The sequence below is a fragment of the Macrobrachium nipponense genome, chromosome 1, assembly GCF_015104395.2.
Source record: "Macrobrachium nipponense isolate FS-2020 chromosome 1, ASM1510439v2, whole genome shotgun sequence".
Lineage (NCBI taxonomy): Eukaryota > Metazoa > Arthropoda > Malacostraca > Decapoda > Palaemonidae > Macrobrachium > Macrobrachium nipponense.
In genome coordinates this window covers 186,277,067-186,300,353 of record NC_087200.1, presented here as the reverse complement: position 1 = coordinate 186,300,353, position 23,287 = coordinate 186,277,067, and the positions used below count along the sequence as shown (strand labels likewise).

The 23,287-nt window shown below is 37.4% G+C and overlaps 1 protein-coding gene across 7 annotated transcripts in view; it reads right to left on the bottom strand.

The window, feature by feature from the left end:
* LOC135219925 (protein prune homolog 2-like) overlaps positions 1-23,287 on the bottom strand; it is a 236,882-nt gene that overhangs the window by 87,255 nt on the left and 126,340 nt on the right. For 5 of the 7 annotated variants that reach the window (XM_064257139.1, XM_064257144.1, XM_064257143.1 and 2 more), the window contains 5 exons: positions 17,820-17,959; positions 16,413-16,518; positions 16,168-16,280; positions 14,856-14,954; positions 1,352-1,395 (listed from right to left, as the gene is read on the bottom strand). In XM_064257139.1, coding sequence (XP_064113209.1) covers positions 1,356-1,395; positions 14,856-14,954; positions 16,168-16,280; positions 16,413-16,518; positions 17,820-17,959 — 498 coding nt within the window. In that variant the 3' untranslated portion in view covers positions 1,352-1,355. Of the gene's footprint in view, positions 1-1,351; positions 1,396-2,884; positions 2,913-14,855; positions 14,955-16,167; positions 16,281-16,412; positions 16,519-17,819; positions 17,960-23,287 lie in introns of those variants that run through there. The other 2 variants (XM_064257142.1, XM_064257141.1) reach the window with 2 other exon arrangements.

Below are 23,287 nucleotides of genomic sequence, written 5' to 3'. Positions count from 1 at the left end.
GGAAGAAAATCATCCTTATAAGGAGTCACAGGGAAAAGAGGATTCTGTGGCGACACCAATGGTGGGGAAGAGGGGAAATAGAGAGGGTTCTCTGGAGATAGGGGCGGTCTTCTTCTTCCGTCTTCTTTCTTATTTTCCCCACTGAGGTGATGGCAATGCTACACACACTGCATGGCGCCTTGTGGGAACATTCCCGACCCCTGCCCGAATGTGGGTCTACCTCTATCAGTGACATGAATTTACTGCACAACAACGCACTTTGGGATTCCTGTTTTCTTCCATCACCAAGAAAAAAGGGGAGAGAGACCACACAAACACTGGGTATGTCGGGAAAATGCAATCACATGCAATCTTACAGGCATGTAATTCACAATTCCAACCCTGGAAATTATTTTTAATAAAAAAAAAATTCCACTAACTTACTGAGGCTGTACGGGCTGGGATGGAATCCCACCTAATAAGAAACATTTATTCTGCACACTATTCTCTTTGCTTTGAGAGGAAGATGAATGTGAATCACATTCTGGTATGCCACTCCTTGTCCTGTACCAAGGGACAAAAACCAACACAATGCACAGAAGCAATGATATAATTCTACAGACGTCAAGGTGAAAATTAGTTGTGGCAAATATGGCCCGACAATCATTAGGCATGGGGACTACATAGTCCTAATCACAAAGAACAAAGAACTTGGTAATTGAGTGAAAGCTAGGATGTATAGGATAAGGATTTTGCTTTCCAAAGAAAATTCAATAACAGCTGAAGACAGGTAAGTGCAGATTACTGCATATGAAACTGTGGGTTTGTATATGTGTTAGAACAAGAGAGTTTTTACATTTGTTTGATAGTAACAATAAAAAGGTAATCTAATATTATACACTATATATGACAAAATCAAACAACAAAATAACCCAAATATATCTAGAAGGATCTATTTTTTGCTTTTCCTCAGTGTTATGAAAAATACTACAAGGTGCTACTGCAACAGCAAAATATATCTAAGTAACTAATTCTGGCTTGGCAGATTCCAGATTTTGTTTCTTGTCTAATTTTATTTCACATTACTCAATACATAATTCCAAACAGTTATGCTGTATCACACCACTGTTTTTTTAAATAGCCAATGGGAGCTATTTGATCAAGAGTTAGCAATGGAAAGACTGAAAAAATGAAACTAGAAAAAAATATCACTTAAGAAAGCTGACCACAAGGTTTACCCTTAAATGAAACTACAATAATTAATTGTGATAAAACTGCAAAAACAGCAAAAAATAGGACTTTCTTAAAGACATTCATAACAAACAACCTTATCTATTTATAACAAACAATAAGATAATATACACAACCTTACCTACTCATGCCTTTGCTAGTAAACTTTCTCTAATCTCATCATACCTGAAACACAAGAACAGACAAACACTACATGAACACTATTTGTTAGATATACAAGAGCACCTCCTCCACTCCCGTACAAAGATTGAGCTGACATTCTTTAAGTATGTAAAAGAAAAAAATGGATGATCAACCAAACTAAAATCATTTTAATCAAGTTCTGATAATTTTTCTCAATATGTCCAGTCCTGATGCAGTAACTTATTGAATATCAGCCTCAAATTCATAAATAGTGACTAGTTCCCAGAGGTCATTTACTGATCATAAAAGTACTGGTTATTAGAACATGAACAACTTGTATAACACTGAAGATACAATTTGAAGAGAGATGCACTGTCCCATTTTTTAATGGTGAGATATAAAAAAGTTTCTAGAGAATCTGCACTTTTTCTGGAAGTGTATAATTTATATATACTGTACTGATTATGAACATTTACAAAAATGTCTACACCAAATATGAAGAACTTTGAACCCTACATTAAGTACCTCTATTTTCTAACGAATACTTACAAAAATTAGGTAATGTTCCCTATGAACAACAAAAATATCATCTGGATCTTAAAACATTAAGGATAGTTACCCATGTCAGAGGCTTCATGCACTGAATTCAAAGTTCCTGACTTAAAAATGATTAAATGAGGCAATGCAATATTTTACAAAACAAAGAAACTCTGGATGGGAGGCAAAATCTGGTATTATAAGCCGACAGAAACCATTAATATCCTTATATTTTATTATTCTAATATTAGCACTAAAACAACAGAATTAGAATTAAAGGAAAATAACAGGACACAATGATCAGACAATGCATGTTGCTAATAAAAGCAATTGACATTAAGAAAGTCTACAAAAATGAAGATAGCAGGCCATGGCGTATTTATCAATTATTATTGCATTAATAAAGTTTGTAATATTTCACAACCCCACTACTACTTAAATATAAGTTCCTTCCCATGTAAAAAAACATAATTGCAGAAACCTGCTGTGCTAAAGGGTGAAAAGGTCCTTACTAGGCATGGCCAGAAACCAGATGATGCTACGCAACACTCACCATTCCAATTCCGTTGATGACTTTGCAGTGTTAACAGCTCATCAATTACAGTACTTATTAGGGCTGAATGTTATGGTGGGCTGTGTTACTAATAGGGAAGGTTTGTACTAACTCCTCTTCACCCTCCTCCCCATGTCCATTCATCTGTTCTGTCACTGATATAAGGCATGGCTTTTCTGGGGTACTCGTCTTCCCTCCTTGAGTTTTTGGCAAGTATTGTACAGGCAGTTCCTGGTTATCAGCGGGAATTCCGTTTCGACGGCCTGATAAGCGAAAATCGCTGACAACTGAAAACTGGTGATTTATGGTGCTGATAACCAGATTTTGGCACCAATACAGGCAGTCCCCGGGTTACGACGGGTTCGGCTTACAACATTCCAAGGTTAAGGCGCTTTTCAATTATATTCATCAGAAATTATTTCCAGGTTTACAACGCATTTTCCAGGGTTACGACGCCTACAACGCTAATCTGGCAGAAGAAATATGACACCAAAAATGCAAAATAATCAATATTTGAAGTTTTTTTTGATGAAAAATGCAATAAGAATGCAGTTTACATAGTTCTGAATGCACCCAAAGCATTAACCCCTTCTTTACCGGGTGGGTGAGCAGAATGTAAACATTGCGTTCGCTGCCAAACTGAATCTCTCGGTAGTGAAGGGTAGGCTCCAGTTTGGAGGGGTGCCAATCGTAAAAATATTTGCCAAAAATACACTAATCAAGACAGGCTAATGAAATTATCAGGTATTATTAGCACTATAATAACGCATATTCTCTGTGAGTTTTATCATCCTACAGGGAAAATAAATGATTTTATGAAAAATAATGTGAAACTCAGTGTCCCTTGTACAAGGGACACTGGTGGTCGGTGAGAAAACTACAGTCTTGAATAGAAATTCGGTCTTACAGAATGTTGGTCTATCCACCTGGAACATGCACATAAAGTATTATCAAAATAGAACAGTAAATAAGCACGTAATAACAAAAAAAGAGCAACAACTAAAGAGAAGCCCCGCCGATAAATATGGAAATTTGCAAATTTTATAGTATATCTCTCAAAAATTGGTCAATGTCATTTTCTATGTTTTCTAAGATTAGTTTCATCACAGAAAACAACTTTAGGGATATCTAAACTAATTTCTTAGAAAAAATCGCTTTTTTGCTTTTTCTCTGGTTTGGTTTTTTATATATAAAGTTACTATAAGGCTTTATTTTTACCTTCATTTATCTGGTGTTCATATCTTTTATTTGTAAAATGTAATAAGTGAATAAATAAATAAATACAGTAAATGATGATGCAACTGGTTTTTTACTTGGGTAGAAGTTATTACATGTTTACGCTTGTCTGGTTTTGTGATTTTTTCTTGAGACGCAGTTCATCTATCACCTACACACTACTATGTAGATAAATAAGCAGTAATAATATTTTTTTGGGTCATCATACGTCTGGCATCATGTCATATTGTTTATTTTGATCCAAACTCTTAAAACCGAAATTACAGAATGATTGGAAGTCCCTATCTGAAAAGTGGAGTTTTGGTTGTACTTTGCGTACCACCTTTATGCACCCGGCGCAGTGTAGTAGACTTGAATGGTGGTACCCGCGTACATCCAAACAAACTTTTGGTAATGAAGAGGTTAAAAGTAAGGTTTTCTTAGTATTTTTTATGATGCTCCGGCTTACAACGATTTTCGGGTTACAACGTTTCTCAAGAACGGGACCCCTGCCTGTAACTGGTTAATGGCACCTCTGTTAGTTACACATCGATGCCATAACTCTATCATTGGTGCCAATAACCAGAAATCAGCAATTTTCAGCTCTAGACAAGCACCATAAAACCAGATCGCCGATAACCGTATCTGCCAATAATCGGGAGCTGCCTGTACCTTGGTTCATCTGAAACAACCTCCTGCATGGGATGTCCTTCAAACAATGTCCATGACTTTGACTTGCTTCTAAAACAGATCATGCAGGTTCTCTGATAATTAACTCCTGATTTTGTCTGTAATTCTCATTATCCTCTGAGAATTACATAACTTCAAATTTTGTATTTCTCATGATCCATTTTTCAAGATGCTTCATGGGATGACCCTGTCTTGGTCTTCCTTTCTAAATTGCTATTTAGGCCATTTATGGCTCATGAATTTGATGCAAACAAACAATGTTTCTATAATAAGTTTTTTTGATGCAAAGTTATTAATCATTGTCATTGCCTGCTTCCCTTTTCATTCATGTTGTTCTGTTCTTGTTACAAAATGGATTAACAAATCACTCCAAGCATCATCTGAGAGCTAGGGCGTGTGCAATATGCGCCATTATAGTTTTGAACACCTTTCAGTTTTGATCAAGACAAGTTAGTATGACTGGATTTCTTGCACAGAAATGAGGCAAAATATAATTCTCGGGTTTAAAACAAAAACATTCTTCGTATTATAAAAAAATGTTTTCTGAATATCTAAAACTAATGGATCAGATGGCAGACATACCAAGTAGTATGACAATGTCATAAATATAGCTCCTAATAAGATTACATATTTGCACTTGTATTCATTCATAATGGCGAAGATAATGATTTCCCTAAAGGCAACACAATAAAGATAAACAAAAGCAATAATCTGAAGAATCCCCTAAATTACAAGCAAGAAAATAATCCTAGTATATTCTTGCTTATGGGGTCCCCCAATTTCTCTGAATACTTGAAATTCATTATGTTTTTAGGCCAAGAATGACAAAATTTTGTCATTCTTAGCCTAAAAACATAATGAATTTCAAGTATGCAGAGAAACTGGGGGACCCCATAAGCAAGAATGTACTAGGATTAAGAGGAAAAATTAACAGATGCACCATGAACTCAAAATATGAAAAGGTGAACTGTTTTTGAAGGAAGATTATAATGGCAGATGTATCAATACTCTGACACACAGCATTGAAGAAAAAGCAACCTTGCCTATTTTCAAAGATTAATGAATTATAACTGAACATATCACTTCCCTCTGAGGGTTGCTTGGGTATCAAGTAATCTTACAGCTTTGGCAACAGAATATTATGTACTGTATTACAAAGCCACATAAAACATAAAATGGTACATATAGGGATTCAGAAAAAAGGGATTTTGACGTAGGAAAAATCTATTTTTGGGTGAGGAAGCCGTGTCGCCCAGTGAAATACGTCGCCTTTAGCACTATTTCTAGTAAAATATTGCTATAATACCAGAGAACTGCTAAATTGGACATGTCAGAACTCTCTGACTCGCTCACCTATATAAAATTAACAGCTGCAACAGCAATAATCTTAGAAATACAGGGAAGGAAGAGAAAGTGATTTTCTTTTCAAAGGTTAGCAAACCTTTTTTGAGAAGTAAGTAATCATAATCACTTCATGTCACTCCTAATCTTCTTATAGTCTAGCTTTAAACTGTTCTTAAATAACTTGTGCCAGGGTGAGGGGCAAAAGCAACACCTGGCTCTGGTAAAATTCCAAGTGTAGATAATTTAATTTAGAGCATTTATTTAAAAATAAGTAGTTGCAACTTTGAAACCACCACTTTGATGACTTGTGAAAGAAATGTAGCTCTCTGAAATAAATTCCATTCAGAAACTAAAGACAGTGTTCACATTAGTAAAATGCAATCAGCTGATTATTTTAAGATTTTAAGAATGTAAACAAAACCAGAATGCAAATCGCACATGATCGCTCTATTCATAATTTGTAATATGATAATATTACATGCAATATAATAAGATATAATAAAACAAGTTTTATTAATTTTCATTACTCTCAATACAACTGTTCAACTTTTGCACATAGATATCTATCAATGTAATGCCTGACTCACATGTTGACGGTTCAAGGCTGTGCATGTTATAATGGCTGGTTTTGGTGATCGTTGTCATCGGTCGCAGTCCTTGGGCGCAAAAAAAAATAAATAAATAAATAAAATAAAAAAAATAATAAAAAAGTCCACGGTCGGTCACACATTTGTGATTCAAGGCAGCGCACATCATAACTGCTGAATTACAATGCCATCCTGATGCAATTATGATTCCTATTGCCATGAATTGTAACCGCATGGCCAAGTTTGGTGATATACACCATGTCATGGCGGATATTTTAAATGGATGGCACGTCACAATTGAAAGCTATGATTTGCGCATTCTGATTATGACAAAAGGCGATGCCACCATATCAGTGTTGCGTCTTGTGCAATGTCATGGTGACATATGACAGCTGTTGCGACTCGACTGTGATACAGTTTCAATTCATGGTGATTGTTGGTGACTTAATTGTAATAGTATTGTAATGGCGACATAATGAGCAAATTTTTGGCTATTATGACATCTGAAGTCTTGAATCACCAATGTGCGAGAATTGGGGATGACGTGATTGGAAACCTGTAGTACTAACATAAACAACCAAATTGAGAGACAGCTAACTGTTGATGTCATTTACCATAACTATCGAGTGTTTATAGGAGTTGCATTAATGGTATCAAGTTGTTAAACCTTAAACCCTTCCAATTCTCAGTGGTGGCTACTAAAAGTATAAATATAAATAAAATGCATGTTTACTCATCCTTTATGCAATGGAGAGCTTAAGGAAGAATACCAGTAGTAAATAAAAGTTGCAGATTATAGCCGAGGCTGAATACAATGAATAACAGGTAGGCGAAAGCGATGTCCAGAACATGTGAAATCACAATTACTGTTTATACAAACAAGTAATGTGCACATTTTAAAACCAACTTTGTTAATTTACAAGACAAAATTATCTGGAGTATATTTCTTCTAGCAGATAATGGCAATGAAGATCTCAGTAGTACTTAATTAACCAAGATTTTGAGAATGTAAACAATGTCAAATGGAAATGGCATACAATGACAATGTTTAAGTGCATTCTGTGTTACAGTAACAATATGATAAAATATACTGTAACTGGATACAGCAAGCAAAACAACCTTTATTTAAATTGTTATTAGTATAAATATGGTTGAAATATTAAACTTTTGCAAATAATTACTTTCCAGTTCGTATATAGTAGTACAACTATATATCGGAGTTTCTTTTATAAAGGTGTAGGCTTGGACAGTTTAATCCTTTATATAGGTGAGCAACTGTAATTTGAGTATTTTCATGGGTATACAAACCAGAACATTTTATATATTACATATGAGTCTACTCAATACCAGCTGGAACAGTTGCTTAACTTGATAATGTCATTAACTGTTGGTTGTGGGAGGTGAGAAGTGGAATACCTCTCATTCACCTAATGTCACTGGTCTGCCATTCCTTCGGCCACAGGGACAAGACAAAGTGGGGTGGTTGGGGTGAGATTATGGTAAAAGGCACTGGGTTGTATAACTAGGAAAAATACGAATTACTTACAAAAATTGGTATTTGTTCCAGAAAATAAAAGCCATTACCTTTTATGCAGGAGACTTACTCTTAAAGTGGGAGGTCATCTCTGACAACTGACTGGAACTGAATCCTACTCGCATATAACGTTAGACATGCTCACAACTGTGCATTCAAGCAAGGGATGCAATGACTCCTGTAACCTCTACTCCGTCTAGCAAATGTCTGACAGAGCAGTAGTGCCCTGGGTGAGAATGAGCCTCTTACCCAGAAAGAGGACTTACCAAAGTATACTGTACTGAAAGAATTTTGAGACCCATGAAATCCTCAGTAGAGGAACTGAATTTGGTAAGTAACTATTTCTGACTAATATCAAGTAATGGAGTCAGAATAAGGTCTACTTCACCACCCCTGTCCTCCTTGTTACGAGAAAGGGTCGAGGGAAATGCATCACAGGATCTTAACTGAGACTGGATGCTCAAAGTGTAGTTACCTGTATCTGGTCCAACTCAAGCAAAATACTTTGCTTTGTTGCTGTTGCTATCCCATAAGGGAAAAGATGGATAGAATATGAGTCCAGTCATTCTACATTCCCACCAGCAGACTATAGTGAACTAAAATACTCAAGAAAGATACTTTGCTGTCCAATGGAAATTGGATGCCTACAAAACTTGTTAAGCAGCCACCACAGGTTCCACATAGAATGTATCCATGGATTTGTGAGTCCCTCTTGTAGACATGGATAAAAGTATTCTGTCTACACTGGACACCCACCCTCATTACCTGAAATACCAAAAAGTGTTTTTCCAGAAGGCTATGGATGATCCTATAACCCTGACTTGTGGGTTCTCTCATCAATAGGGAGAATGATGTGCTCATATGTAGTCGTCTTCTGTCCATTTGATCACCTCACCACTGCAAAAACAAAGGTGTTCCTTAACCCTTCCTCCTTGCACTGGTCTTTACTAGTGAAAAGGTACTAACACCCGTGTCTTAGAAAGTTGGTTTTCAAGTACTAAACAATGGCTCATGCCTATTGGCATGGGAAACCAAGAAGCTCTAAAATCTCTTTGTCAAGTGCTATGGGTTTTGAGTTTTTGCCATAAACTCAGGTACAAAGGAGAACAGAGGGATCCCATTCCTCCAAGTGCTGGACAAGATGAAACACAATGTATACCCTATTCTTTTAGCTGAGGCCAAGACTAGAAGAATAACATACTTGACGACAAGATCTCTATCTGAAGCCAGGGGCTTGACTTCTGGGAGTCCTGATTAGGCAGCAGAGGACTACAGATGTATCCCACTCCAGGGAATGCAGTTCCTAAAGTGGTCAAGGCTCTTTTCATTAGCATGGATAAATCCATTAAAGTGGAGCTCCAGTCCCTTAAGTCTGAAGACCTTGGACAAAGCTGAGAGATAGTTTTGTATTGCTTGTCTTGATGGATGTGGAAGTCTGCAATTTGCTATGCTCTGACTCAAGAGATACCATTTCTATGTCACTAAAATCAGAAGATGGCCAACTTTCCTTGATAAACTTTTACAGAGGGAATGGTGGGGATAGTCAGGCTTCTCGCTCATAGCCCTATGAGTAAAACCTCTCTCTCACAGACCAGACTGGATACGTTCATGCTTGAAACTAAAGGCAGTAAGTACACTGCCTGGCTATATGTACCTTTGGACATGTGGTTGACACAGAAAAGTGGGCCTAGGGGTAATCTCTGTTAGCGCCGTAACCAGGAGGCTCGGCAGATCTGAGTACTGCTTGGCTTGAGGCCTACAAGAAGCCATCAAGGGCATCCTGGGATTGATGAACACCCTGTCAATCACCCTGCAGATCAGGCTAAAAAGGTGGGAAGGCAGAGATGTCCGGATTGTTCGAGGTGTATTGGTGAGTGCCTTCCCTCACCACCCAGGGATCTGGGTGCTGGTGAATTGAACACTGGAAACTTGGTTGTGAAAAGTCAGGCATCAGAAACCTCCCGTTCGAACAGCCTGTCTGGTATGCAAGGATGTAGAGACTACTCCTTCCCTACAACCTTGACCCTTACAATTGAGTCGGTCTGCTAGGACCTTCCTTCTGCCATGAATGTACCTGGTTTGCTTGATGGCATAGTGAACAGTCATGCATGGATCTGCAAGGTCAACTGACAAAGCCAGAGACATCGTTCCTCCTGTTGTTAACATTACCAAGTTACCTATTAACTGCTCTGAAATGCTTACAACACTACCCATGCCACCTGCATATCCAGAACTTTGATGTGCTGAGAAGGTTGTCTTTTGACCACATTTCTGAGACAAAACTGGATTTCATGCGCGAGCCCCAATCTTTCTTTGATCCATCCTGGAAAAGAAGCATTTCCAGAAAAGGGGAATGAAATGGAACTCCCAATAAGAGGTTCCTGTTGTCTGTCCATATGCTAAATCCTCCCTAGCATCTTGGCTCAGAGACATGAAATGAGATGGGAGATCCCATTGAGCTTGCAAATGTTGCTTCAGTTGCTACTGAAACATATGTAGGTGGCCCAGCCTATGAGGCACAAACTTCTCAAAAGATAACAAGTGACCAAGGACCACCTGCCAAAGCCAAGCTAGTTGTTCCTTCTAGCCTAGTAACTGTAATGTTAACTTCTGGACTTGCTCACTTGAGTTTGAAGGGAAGGCCTTCACCACTGCCAAGTTGATGAGCATCCTCAGGTATTTTGTCTGCTGCTTTGGTATGAGATCTGACCTCTCCCAATTTACCAAAATTCCCAACTTGTAACAAAAAGAGAGTAGATGATCTCTGTCTTGGAAGTAAACATCCTTCATGCCTATTGAAAACATGAATTCATCCTTTCTGGTGGGCTCCAAAACTGAGTAGTACACAGTTTCCATTGTGAGGTGAGTCTGAAGGACAAACTCACATGGTGGAGAGCAGCCAATCACTGGTTTTCAGCTGCTTTCCCCATCAAGGACAGACTTATGAACACCACAGAATAGTGCTCTATGACTTCTATAGCCCATATCTCCTCTACTGAGAGGGCCAGAGATGTTGGCAAATCCAGAGGGAATGGGTGGAACAGTACTGACGTCTAAGACAGGGGAGGATAAGAGTCCTTGAACAGAATCCTGTATCCATCCCAAAGAAATGATACTACTAAGGGTTCCACACCCTGACTTTGCCACACTGCCCAATGGAGAGACAGGCAACTCCCTATCCATGGCAGTGGAGGAAAGGGTTTGCCACTAGTGACCCCTCCCTTCTTCCCCTTTCCTACTTTCCTAGCCTTGGCTGGGGCAGGAGGATAAAAGGGCTGGGGAAACACCTCTACCATCATAGAGGAAGATGGTTGGGTTTCTCACCTGCATTTAAGAGGAGCAGACTTCCTTTTAACACCTGACACCAAATGGTAAGTAGTACCTGAGAGTATGGCTACTGGTGTCTTTGCTCCTGCAACAGGTTTGAAGGACACTTTACTGTCATAAGAGAATTAATTAGTTTTCTAGTCACCACCACTGCCTCCACATTACTCGCCTGAAGGAGTAATGGAGCACCAAACACTGAACTGTTCCTCAATTAAAGACTATTTGCATGAGAAACCTGTCAGGAGAAAAAGAGATACAATGACATCATCCTTCTCACAGTCAGATTAGCCGACATCACAAGAAGGAACCACCTTTTTGGTGGAATCTCTCCATGAGGAGGTCATTCATTATTCTACAGACTGACAAGCCCAATGCAAGAGTAGTCTCTGCATCCTCTGGCATGTAGTATAAACTCCTCTGGTGTGTGAGTAGTGAGGGAGGAGCTCAATAGGCTTGCTAGACATTTAGGGAACTCCCTAACCCTATTGTCTAGGTGTGCATGGTCCGAAAACCTCACAAGCACCAAGCATATAGGATGTGCATATCCCTCCCTGGGAGGTGCTGGCTGTCCTGAGGATCCACATACACTTGGTCCTAAGACCAAGCTGGTACACAGTAAAGAGATTGCACAGACTCATCCACTGCTGGAAGGGTTAAAAATAACAGTCCAACATCACAAATGGAAAACTTAAAATACTGCCTTCATTACTGAACATGAACTCAAATACTCAAAAATAATGTTATATGAATTCAGCTTTTATAAACATACAAATGAGGAAGAATCATCAAGTGCTTACTAAAAATACCATTACCGTAGATTTTCCAGTTTTCAACTCACCAGCTGAATACAGTTTCATCTTACAAAACATGAAAATTTTAAAAATTTCCTTCAGGCAACACAAAAACTGTAGTGTAATGTTTTTGTAGGTTGAATTCACTTTGCTCCTTTTTTCACACACAAAGGCTACATACATACACACATTTCATACATGCACACAAATATAATATATACATATTATTTATTATATATATATATATATATATATATATATATATATATATATATATATACAGACAGGCGGCCCTCGATTAGCGGCAGGGGTTCCGTTCCTGGCCGCTGACGGCAAGCGATTATCGACGCTGAGCGATTTTAAAGCCTACGGCCACCGCACACCTTCTTTCGAAACTCTAGACCAGTCAAAGGCGTTGTAATCCCACAACGGCGCAATGAGTAAAATTATATTTATGCAGTATAGTACTATAGAATTTACTGTACAGTACATTTGGGTGTCTAGAGTATGTAAAGATATAATAAAGTTTATACAGTGTACAGGTATCTGTAGTGTTCAGGTTGATCATTAGTCTTAAGATAGTCCAATTTTATGAGAGATCAAATTACAATGGCCTAACTTTATCCATCTTCTAGTTACATAAGTTCAATAACAGAAAAAGAGAATGATGAAAGTATGGTTTTAACGTTATACTCATTGCGTGAACGTGTACAGCCATGAACAACTGAACGAGAAAAGACTTTTTTTTTTCTAAGTACAACCGAAATGGATAAAATCCGTTTGGCTTGTAATTCAATCATCGTACATACTATAGTACAACATTACCGTAGTTGTTATAAATGGCGTTATGTATAGAACAGAACTGAGATATCTTAATGTAATAACTTTATTCGCTATAGATCAGAGATCAATATAGATTAAAGATCAATCGGGAAATATACTGTTAAATTTAAACCTAGTTATAACTGGAGCTGAGAAAACATTATCGTACATCGGCAACAAGGATGAAACTGCAGTAAACGTATGCCATCAAACACAACCGTAGATAAAATTGGGATAAAATCATTTTAATCAAAACTACTGCGCTTGAAAGAACACATTTTACTGTTGGTTTCACGCCGATATAAGATAAATAACGTAAAGTTCATATTACGATGATATACAGGATTATTGCAAATGGAATCACGTAATTTGTTACGCAATAAACATGCCGCCAACGTAATCTGTTAACGAAAAAAAAAGTAGTTCACATTCACAACAAGACATATTCAATATATATTTCCACCTAAAAACACGCTGTATTAGGAAAAATAACTTTGTCTCATATAAGTCAAGTATCTAGATATTCGTTTATACTAACCAGAAGCAAGAGCATTCGCTCAGAATTGCATTATGGTGAAACAAACTCTTATTCATCAGCTGATTTCAAACCACAACATTGGCCGCTCCGCGGAATACTGGCTTAAATTTGCCGTAGTATTTTAAAATACAATATGAGAATACATACAATATTCTTGGATGCAGAGAAATAATGTATAACTTTTTAAAGGATTTATGGAAAAGATGCATAATTAATAAAATAACTGAAAATTGTTGTAAAGATACTTTTAAAATGCCTTATTTTTTTCATGAATATTTTTGACGACCGCCGTAAAAAACCGATTCGCCGTTGAGTCATTGCGCTGTTAAACGCGGGCCACCTGTATATATATATATATATATATATATATATATATATATATATATATATATATATATATATATATGAGAATAACACTTGAGACTGTTTAAACTGATGCTTTCATAATTAAGGGATTTTGACAAAGGAAAAATCTATTTCTGGGGGAGGACCTGTGTCGCCCGGTGAAAAATCCCCGTAGCTCATTTTTCAAGTATAAATATATCCTAAATGTACCAGAGAAAAAGCTAGCATGGTATGCTGAAGTTACTACCCTCAGCACGAGCACCCCAAGGGGCGTCGGTATAAATAAAGGGGTGAAGTGGAAGTCACTATTCACAGTCCCTCTGCCACTTAGAAGACCGGCAGACACAGGTTGAACCCAGAAAAGAAGTTACAGTATTGATAAATATAACGATACTAGAAACTAGCAACGAAACTTGTATGTTTGTAGGTTAACCCTTCCCATAGTTGTAGTGTTAAGCATTATGTCGTTTCAGTTTAAGGCTGGATTTTCATGGATTATCTTCTTCATTTCTGCCCTCTGAAAATTAACTGTCTGGTGTTTCCTATTTGTTTTGTTAACTATTTTTTACTATTCTTCTAAAACTGTTTCATCTGTAACCTGGCAACATACCATAAGTTAATGCAAAAGTACGCAGTAGTGAACTTTCGGGTGTTATGTTTCTGCAGTATTTGCTTATAGGTACATCTGTGATTTTTTACAGCCATACTATGTTTGAGTTTTTGAAAAATCTTCCTGAAATAAGCAATATGCAATGCTGATCAATATCCAATGACTACTTGCCATAGTACCTAAATGTTTCTCTAAAACCTATAATGTTACTGAAGTATTACACAATACACAGAAGTAAATATAAAATCCACTTTAAAATATTATGGTTGTGCTGGAGGTAGTTCAGGATGAAATAAACATTTCTTGAAAGATTAAACCTTAACAAGTATTATTTAGTAGTGAACTTCAGTTTCACTATTAACAAAATCTGCAATTACAATAAGGTACTGTACTGTATAATAATTTCATATTTTAACTGATTACGGCTAATTTTCTACACTAAAACACAATTAGCATTTTTATAGTCATCCTGTACTCCCTTCAACTGAAGTATGTAGTACACTCAAAGACTGTAATTAAAAGGGGTCAGTAGAATTGTCATTTAGAAATATAAATGGGGTGATTTATGAGGTCAACAGTTTACTCACAAGAAATAGTAGCTGTACTTACTGTTTAACACGATCTGGAATGCATACTTGATCCATTGGGATAAGTGAGGACAACTCCTTTAAGCTATTGACAAATCTTAACTTGCGGGCAAACTTGGCACTGGGGAAGAAAAATTGAATAGGTTATTAAGAACTCAAACTGTTCTACATAAGAGTCCCCATATGAGGGTCCCACTTGCACTGTCTCTTGCTAAGAAAGCTGTAAAAGGTAATAAAGTACTGTACTCTGCAACATCCCTTTGGCTGACAGCTCACTGTTTTATGCCTTTCATATTTCACCTATTCTGTCAGGTCTCTTACCATCAAACTGTACCAATTTAAAACTAAGAAAAGCCATTCATGCAAGCCTGATAAAAGTGTTTCATTTGACTACTTTAAAATGAACAAGCTCATACATTGTACTTTGATATTTTACTCATAATAGGAAAGCTAATATTTCTGTGCATTTTTCCCTCTATCAAAAGACTTTAAATTGTTTATTATTTTCATCATAGTAATCGCATTGAATGAATTGCATTTTCATTACATAGGAAAACTCAGAAATCAAACAAATCAAATTTTTAAAAAGTAGGACTAAAAGTTGGTTTCAGCTTATCTGCCACTACAAAAGACTGTGAATAACTCAAACTCAAGACTCTGAAATGAAAGTCACAACCAGTACAAAACGAATCAAATGGGTTATAAAAAAAGATGGAATCTAAATACTTGCACAGTACCCAAGGCATTACCAAGGCAGGTTGCATACCTAGATACCAGCAAGTCTTACCCAACTTCCCAACCCTTCAGTGACTAAATTGATTGCATCTCATTCAGTTTCTAACTTACATCAGGATTGAGGTGTGCAACTTACCCAGGTGAAGCCTTAGGTAATGTACAAATATTTAGGGCCCAACTCAACTTCTTTCATAACCTGTGTTGGTCAATTGGTAGCACTTGCTTCTCATTTAAGAGTGCTGAGCTCATTACTCATGATTCAGAAATTTATCTTATTACACATGGTATTCTGTGTATCCTTTTCCATTATAATATACATAGTACATGCTATACATCATAGAAACTATGAATCTGCTGTTAAGATTAAGTAAAATAAAAAACAAACAAGGGGTGTATGAATAAGTATAGTCCACACAGCCATCAGTAAGGGAAAGATAATAAGCTGAGGTTATTGCCATAGCATACAACATTAAAAAAAAAAGTTTACTCAAGATTTGGAAACTAACTTTTGTCACTACTATTGGATACACCTAAATAGTGGCTTCTTCCATTTTTTTTATTTGTGTTATTGCTTAGAAAAACTTTTATGGAAAACATACCTAACAAAAGGGCGTGTCATAACCACCACTGTTTTAACCCAGAAAGTTGGATGGACCAAGTAGAGGCCTTGGAGATTTTTACGTAGACGACGATCTATCATTTGATAACATCTCTGTTAGAGTAAAAATGTGAAAAAAAATAAAATAAAAACTAATAACTATCATCATAGGAAGTCATGCAAATGTCCATAGATAACAAATGATATACTCATAATTAATCTTGGTAAGACACAAGGTATACTAACTTTAAGCCATGCAAAGGATGGCATGTTGGCCCTGGTAGTTGCTCCATGTAGATACACTAATACATAATCTTCTGCTATCAGCTGATCTAGTGTTGTCAGCACATACCTAAAATAAAATTCAATACATTATAAAACAGATATTCCCAGGATCATTTATATATATATATTTATATTTATATATATATATATATATATATATATATATATATATATATATATATATACATATATATATATATATATATATATATATATATATATATATATATATTTATATTTATATATGAATGACTGGTAAAAATGTTCTGTTACAACAGAATTCCATCTAATAAAAGGGGCCCATAAAAACACCAAAATATAGAGAGGAAAATTCTATATGTCAGAGACTGCTGTCTCCCTCTTCAGGTAGATGAAATTCATCTACCTGAAGAGGGAGACAGCAGTCTCTGAAATATAGTATTTTTCTCTCTATATGTTTTGGGCTGTTTTTATGGGCTCCTTCTTTTATTATTAATTTAATATATATATAGATATATACTAAATATATATAATTATATATAACATAGAGATAATTATATATATACATATACATAATACATATACATATAACAATAAACATATACAATAGAACAAATATACATAGACATATACAAATATACATATACATTATACATATACAGATTACATATACATATTACATATACCATATACATCTATATATATATTATTATTATATATATATTATATTAAATTAATATATATATTTATAATCTATATCTATAATATATATCTATATCTATATTCGATATATCTATATATCTATATCCTATATCTATATCTATATAATATCATATTATTATATATAATATATATATATATATTATATCTATATATCTATAGCATATATAGATCTATATATATTAATATGATATATATATATATATATAGATATATATATATATATATATATATATATATATATTATATATATCTATAATATATATATATATATATATATATATATATATCTATATCTATATATAATATATATGTATATAGTTCATGCAAACTACAAAATGTTATATGTATTACTCAATCTAACTTGATAATCTGCTGCTCTGCTTAGTCAGACCACAGTTATTAAGTAATTCATATATATTCTGAAGAATAATAGTTTTGAATACCTTAATAATTGGTGACTATGGTTTATGCATATGAGTATGAAATTGTTGAAAAATTATGAAATGAATTAAGCATACGGAGTTTAAGACAATACAAGGAATTTTGTTGCAAAAGAGGCTTTTTATAGTTATTGCTTGAAACAACTTTTTTTAAGAGGAAGGTGCCTGTCATAAACTAGAAGACTTTCCACTGCAGCATTCAGAAATGGAACGCCCATAAACTTACATGAAAAGGTTGTCCATGACATAGTCGTAGTCTTTCCGCGACCTGTCAGGTAGGAAACAGGCAGAGAAAACAATAATAGCTTCGTTGCTTCCAGTTAAGTAACCTCCGTGGCTCAGCACCTTTTTGTAGGGTTCAATCACCTGTAAAGAGAAAGCAAGAGACAAAAATTATGAGTGCACAGATCAAAGGAGATTTTTGGAGTTCCATCTGCCACAGCAAGTTTGAAGGGTTGCTCCTGATTTTCTTCCAAACTGGTGCATACAATAGCAATTCATGTAGTATTATGCCATTTACACAATTATCCATACAGTATCAAAATCAATTACTGATTAATAAGCAATGAAGACTATTAATCACTGCTAAGATCTTTCTAAATGGTTCTAACTGAGAACTTACGCTGTTGAGATAAACCTCGGCATGGTAATGTACAAAGCCATGTCCCAACATATATTAACTGTACAAGCAGGACTGGGAACACATGAATACTTGAAAACTGATTACAAACATTCTTACAAATCTTTACAATGATTAAAACTATCGCTGACCCCATCCTTACTATTGTTTGAATACATACTACAAATATCCAATTTATGCTTCTACAAGCACACACCCAATAACAGGACACCAGTAAAACTTCGTACTGGTCCCTAAAAACAAAAAAATTATGATGCCATACAACCAACTTCCATGTTGCCCCTCCATCAATAAAAAGGGGAATTTTTCTAGGTCCATATAAAGCACATACAGTTTTTACCATAGTACTCTATTCGTTGCCTATCAATATATCTGTACTGTTTTATTTCATTCATCAAAAACCCCTTCCCTGGTACAGGTAGTCATAACAAAGCCCATGTAATTCCTCCAATCATTTTTTCCCTTAACCAGACCAACCTTACAAACCCTCATTAGCCATTCAATTTAAGCAATCGTGATAGTGTAATACCTCCTAACTTGTAATCCCTTCAGTGTCTACTGTCTTTCCATTCTTCAAGCCTTTAACTGTCATCCTAGTGTCCTCAACAGTTACTATCCCATGCATTACCCTAACCCTTTCTATTTCTTACACTTCAGCTCTGCCTCTCGTTCCTTTTCGATATTCAGCAGATCTAAAATATTCACTAAGTGATCCTGCATCACATTCACTTGGAGCAGCATCGCTATTTACATATTTTATTCCTAGATCACTTCTCTCACTTTCTTCTTGACCATTTTGTCCATCCTGTACATGGACTACATTTTCATAAAAAATTTCACCCCTAAATCTTTTTTTTTTTACTAAACCTTCCATTTCCTCTCCATACCAATTGATGGTTTTATGTACATATATATAATATATATATATATATATATATATATATCTATATATATATATATATATATATACGATATATATATATATATATATAGATATATATATATACGTATATATATATATATATATAATATATATATATATATATATATATATATATATACAGTCAAACCTTGGTTTTTGTACCCCTCTCTTTTCAAATGTTTCGGTTTTCATAGACATTTTCTATGAAATTTGTCTTGGTTATCATACGTTTCCTCGGTTTTCATACACTTGGAAACGCTCCATCCAGGGCCCAGTGTGTGACCAGGCTCCGTATCGAACGCCCAAACAAAGCATCCCATCTTCTCTTGTGACCCATTCTGCTTTTGTGTTAGTTGTTTTTGTGCTTATTGTGCTTTTTTATTCGAGTGCAACTGCTAAATAAGCCATTGTGTAAAATAGGTGAGAAACACAATAGAATTTAAGAAAGAACTCGTAGCAAAGTGTTGGAGGAAGTTCCATGCCGATCTCAGTGAGAAAATGCCTACAACAAGCGCTGCTGTTGGTGAATTTAAGGCCAGCAGAGGCTGGTTTGAAAAATTCAGAAAATAAATGGGTATACATAATGTGCCTACTTCAAGGATTAAGGACATGTTTGCAAAGTGGAATGATGTAAGAAATTCTTAGGAGAATTATCATCCCAACAAAGAAGTTGTAATCCATGTCTCCAATTTGTTTAATGACAATGCCGTGTTTAATTTTAGGCAAATTTTAAAGAAATGCCAGAAACAAATGTCTCTGGGCAGTTTTGTTGTGCAACAGGGGTCCAGAAACTCTCAAGCTGGTCCTAATGCCAGTGAAAAATGAAGAGGAGAAGTAACCACAGATAGTGCCAGTAAAAAATGAAAGGAAGTTAACCCGGATAGGTTGTTGATACCTGAAGGCCTTCTGGAGGGAGATGCCCCTTCCAAACAATAGCCTCTCCTTCTCATTCTCCCTTCCTCTCCATCTTCCATGCACTAACAAATGTTTTCCATAAAGGTGAGTGATGTTAAATGCCCATTTATTCATTTCATTGGTCATTTATATTTATTTCTCATTGTTTTCTGTATGTAAAACTGTGTTTATTCCCTATAAAATGTAGTTTATGTTAATATTTTTGGGGTCTGGAATGCATTGATTGTATTTACATTATTCCTTATAAGAATTATTGGTTTTGGTTTTTGTGGAAGGTTCTGGAACGGATTATGTACGAACACATCAAATTAACAAATCTAAAAACCCACTTACTTTCCATGATCCCAAATCTATCAGGCCTTCACTCATTAATGTATATACTACTAATTAAATAAAAAAAGAAGCAAATGCCAATTACAATACAATACCATGCAGTAACTGTAATGAGATTTGAGTAGGGGAGGCAGGTAGATCCATCTCGCAAAGATTTCTGGCTCAGCTCGTGTCGCTGCGCGAAATATCCTTTAATCTATTATTTCTATGGTAAATGTACTAACACATACCAGAGAATAAATAAATAAAGAAAAAAGGTCAGTATAACTGACTCGCTCACCCGCCAAGAGGGTGTCGGTATGAACACTATGGCGAGTGAGACCACTACCACGAGCCAAATGCCAATAGAATTCTCCCACTACAAAATCCCCCCAAGAGGAGAGCCGACCCAGAGAGTGGGCAGCAACTACTACTACTACTCCATCCCATGCTGCCGACTGCTGCGCCTCTGGTGGCCATCCTTTTCAGTTAGCGTACACGATACACACGTGCCCTTTTTTTACTCGGTGTTTTTTGTGCCCTTTTCTTTGGATTTATTTACCATGGAGCGTGCAGCCATCGCAGCAGCTAAGTTAAGTACTCAGTGTTTATTGCTAGTTGGTTTTTTCCGGCCCTGAGCCCGTATTTCCGCCGTTTTTTAGGTATAAATACGAACTCTAGGTCGGAAAGCATGGCAGCATGGTTCTGCCTCGTGGTGGGTTCGTTCTTGGTCACCCATACCCAGAACATCCCCTTACTTATGTACGCTCTATTTTAATTATCCGCTTTGCTTAGGGTACGGTCTACACGGTTTTGTCATGCAATGCATGTCTCTTACCTTATGTAGGCTCCTTCCATCCAGACCCTAGCCACGGCTTCTTAGTATCGGCCTCGCTAGCTTTGAGTGGTAGACTTGCCTTCGGGTTAGTCGTACACTCCTGGATTTTTTCTCCTACTATGTTGTTTTTCTTTCTTTCATTATTATTATTCATTTGAATTATTATATGATATTTGTTTAGGTTAGTTAGGCGTCTGGCTTGCTTAGCCTAGGTCATGGTCCATTGGGCGTATATGCTACCACTCATCAGTTCGGTTGCTTCCCGATAGCATCTCTCTGATCAGTTGGTTATGGTCCATTGGGCCTATATGCTACCGCTCATCAGTTCGGTTGCTTCCCGATAGCATCTCTCTGATCAGTTGGTTTGTTTCTAGGCTTAGTTGTCTTTTGTTTTGTTCTTACCGCCCCGTGGTCACTACGTGATCACGAGGCAGCCAGACGCCTGTCCAGTCACCTTCCCCCCCTCCCGCTCTTTCTATAGAGTCGGGGGAGTGGGTCGGTCTGCCCACCCATGCTCGCTCCGCATACCTGAGCCTGCCTCCCTCTCTCCCCCCAGGCGGAGGGAGTAGAGGGACGGGGACAGACCCAGACTGGACTCGACCTCTCCGGCTTCTCGGTCCGGCCGGATGGTAAGGTGGGGGGGGGGACTGGTTTCCTTTCCCCCCTCCGTTGCTACCCCGTCGCTCCGTTGCTAGCCTGAGTCTGTATGTCCTCTCGCTCTTTCCACCTTACTAGGGCTCCTTTACCACCGGAGACCTGGCATCCAGCTGGAAAGGTGCTAGTCCACCCAGCAGGGTGGACCGGAACATACAGTTGGTCCCTTCTAACCACTCCGTCTCGCTGAGTTACAACACTCCGCCACGCACTGGACTTAGTCCGGTACGTTCGAGTTTTTAGGTTTAAGATCTATTAGGTTTAAACTATTTAAGTTTATCTTAAGTACCTTAAACCATCCCCCCTCCCTTACCTGTCTCACCGGATCTCTCCGGGGTTATAGCCTATTCAGGCGATTAAGGGAGGGGTTATGCCCAAATTTTTTCCGAGCTCCGGCATGCAACGGAGTTCTTCTGTCCTTTAGCCTGTAAGTGATAGTCTTTAAGATACTCATGTGTCTTTTCACTTACAGACCACCAACTGTGAGCATCCGGGATGCGCCGCCACACTTCAGGACCCATGTGGACACGAAGTTTGCCGGTCCCATGCTCCATGCGCGACTCCGCACGGGGACATCCAGGTCTGGTACCACGAGACGTGTACCATCTGTTACGATCTGGTGAGCCAGCTCTTAGACGGGGTAAGTATTCCAACTCCGGTAACTGGTCCTCATTTGTTATAGTGCTTAAGTTTTTACATTAATCACCCTAACCTTAAGGCAAATTCAAGGGTCTTATAGCCCCTATAATTTTAAGTAAGCTTTAAGTTGGGTTTTAGTTTAAGTTATTCTTAAATCTAATCAATACCCTCTCTTCCAGGCTCCGGCTGTGAGGGATACCGCACTGGCAACCCTGCGGGCCTGGGTCGGCGGTTTCGGGAAGAACGCCGCCAAGGGTATGCCTTACATCCTTGAGAAGAGGTTGGCGGTACTAATCTTCCCGGAGGCAAGGCGACAGGCTACGTCGACCCAGCAGAGGCGGCCCCGACTATCGCTTTCATCCAGCAACAGCTGGCTGCCTCGTTGACGGACCAAGGCCAGGACATCTCCTCGGAAGTCGCGACGCTTGACATTAATGTGGAACCTATGGTAGGTGTAGACGACCTGTTGGTCGAGGTAGGTACGTTGGACACCCAAGGGATACCCTTGGGTGCAACTGGTTCTTCTACTCCTGCAACCTCTCCATCCTTCCAAGGCTTTACGGTAATGAACTATATCTTCTCCTGACGCTTCAGTTAGACCCAAGGTCAAGGGGTCAAGCAGTGAAAACCTTGACGAAGACGTCGTCGTCGTCTAAGAAGACGGCTTCGGCGTCATCCTCTTCTCGTAAGTCTCCGGCTAGGACCCCGGAGCAGAGAGATCTAAAGCTTCTGGTCCGGCTCTAAGTCCTCGAGGAGTAGATCCTCCAGGGAGAG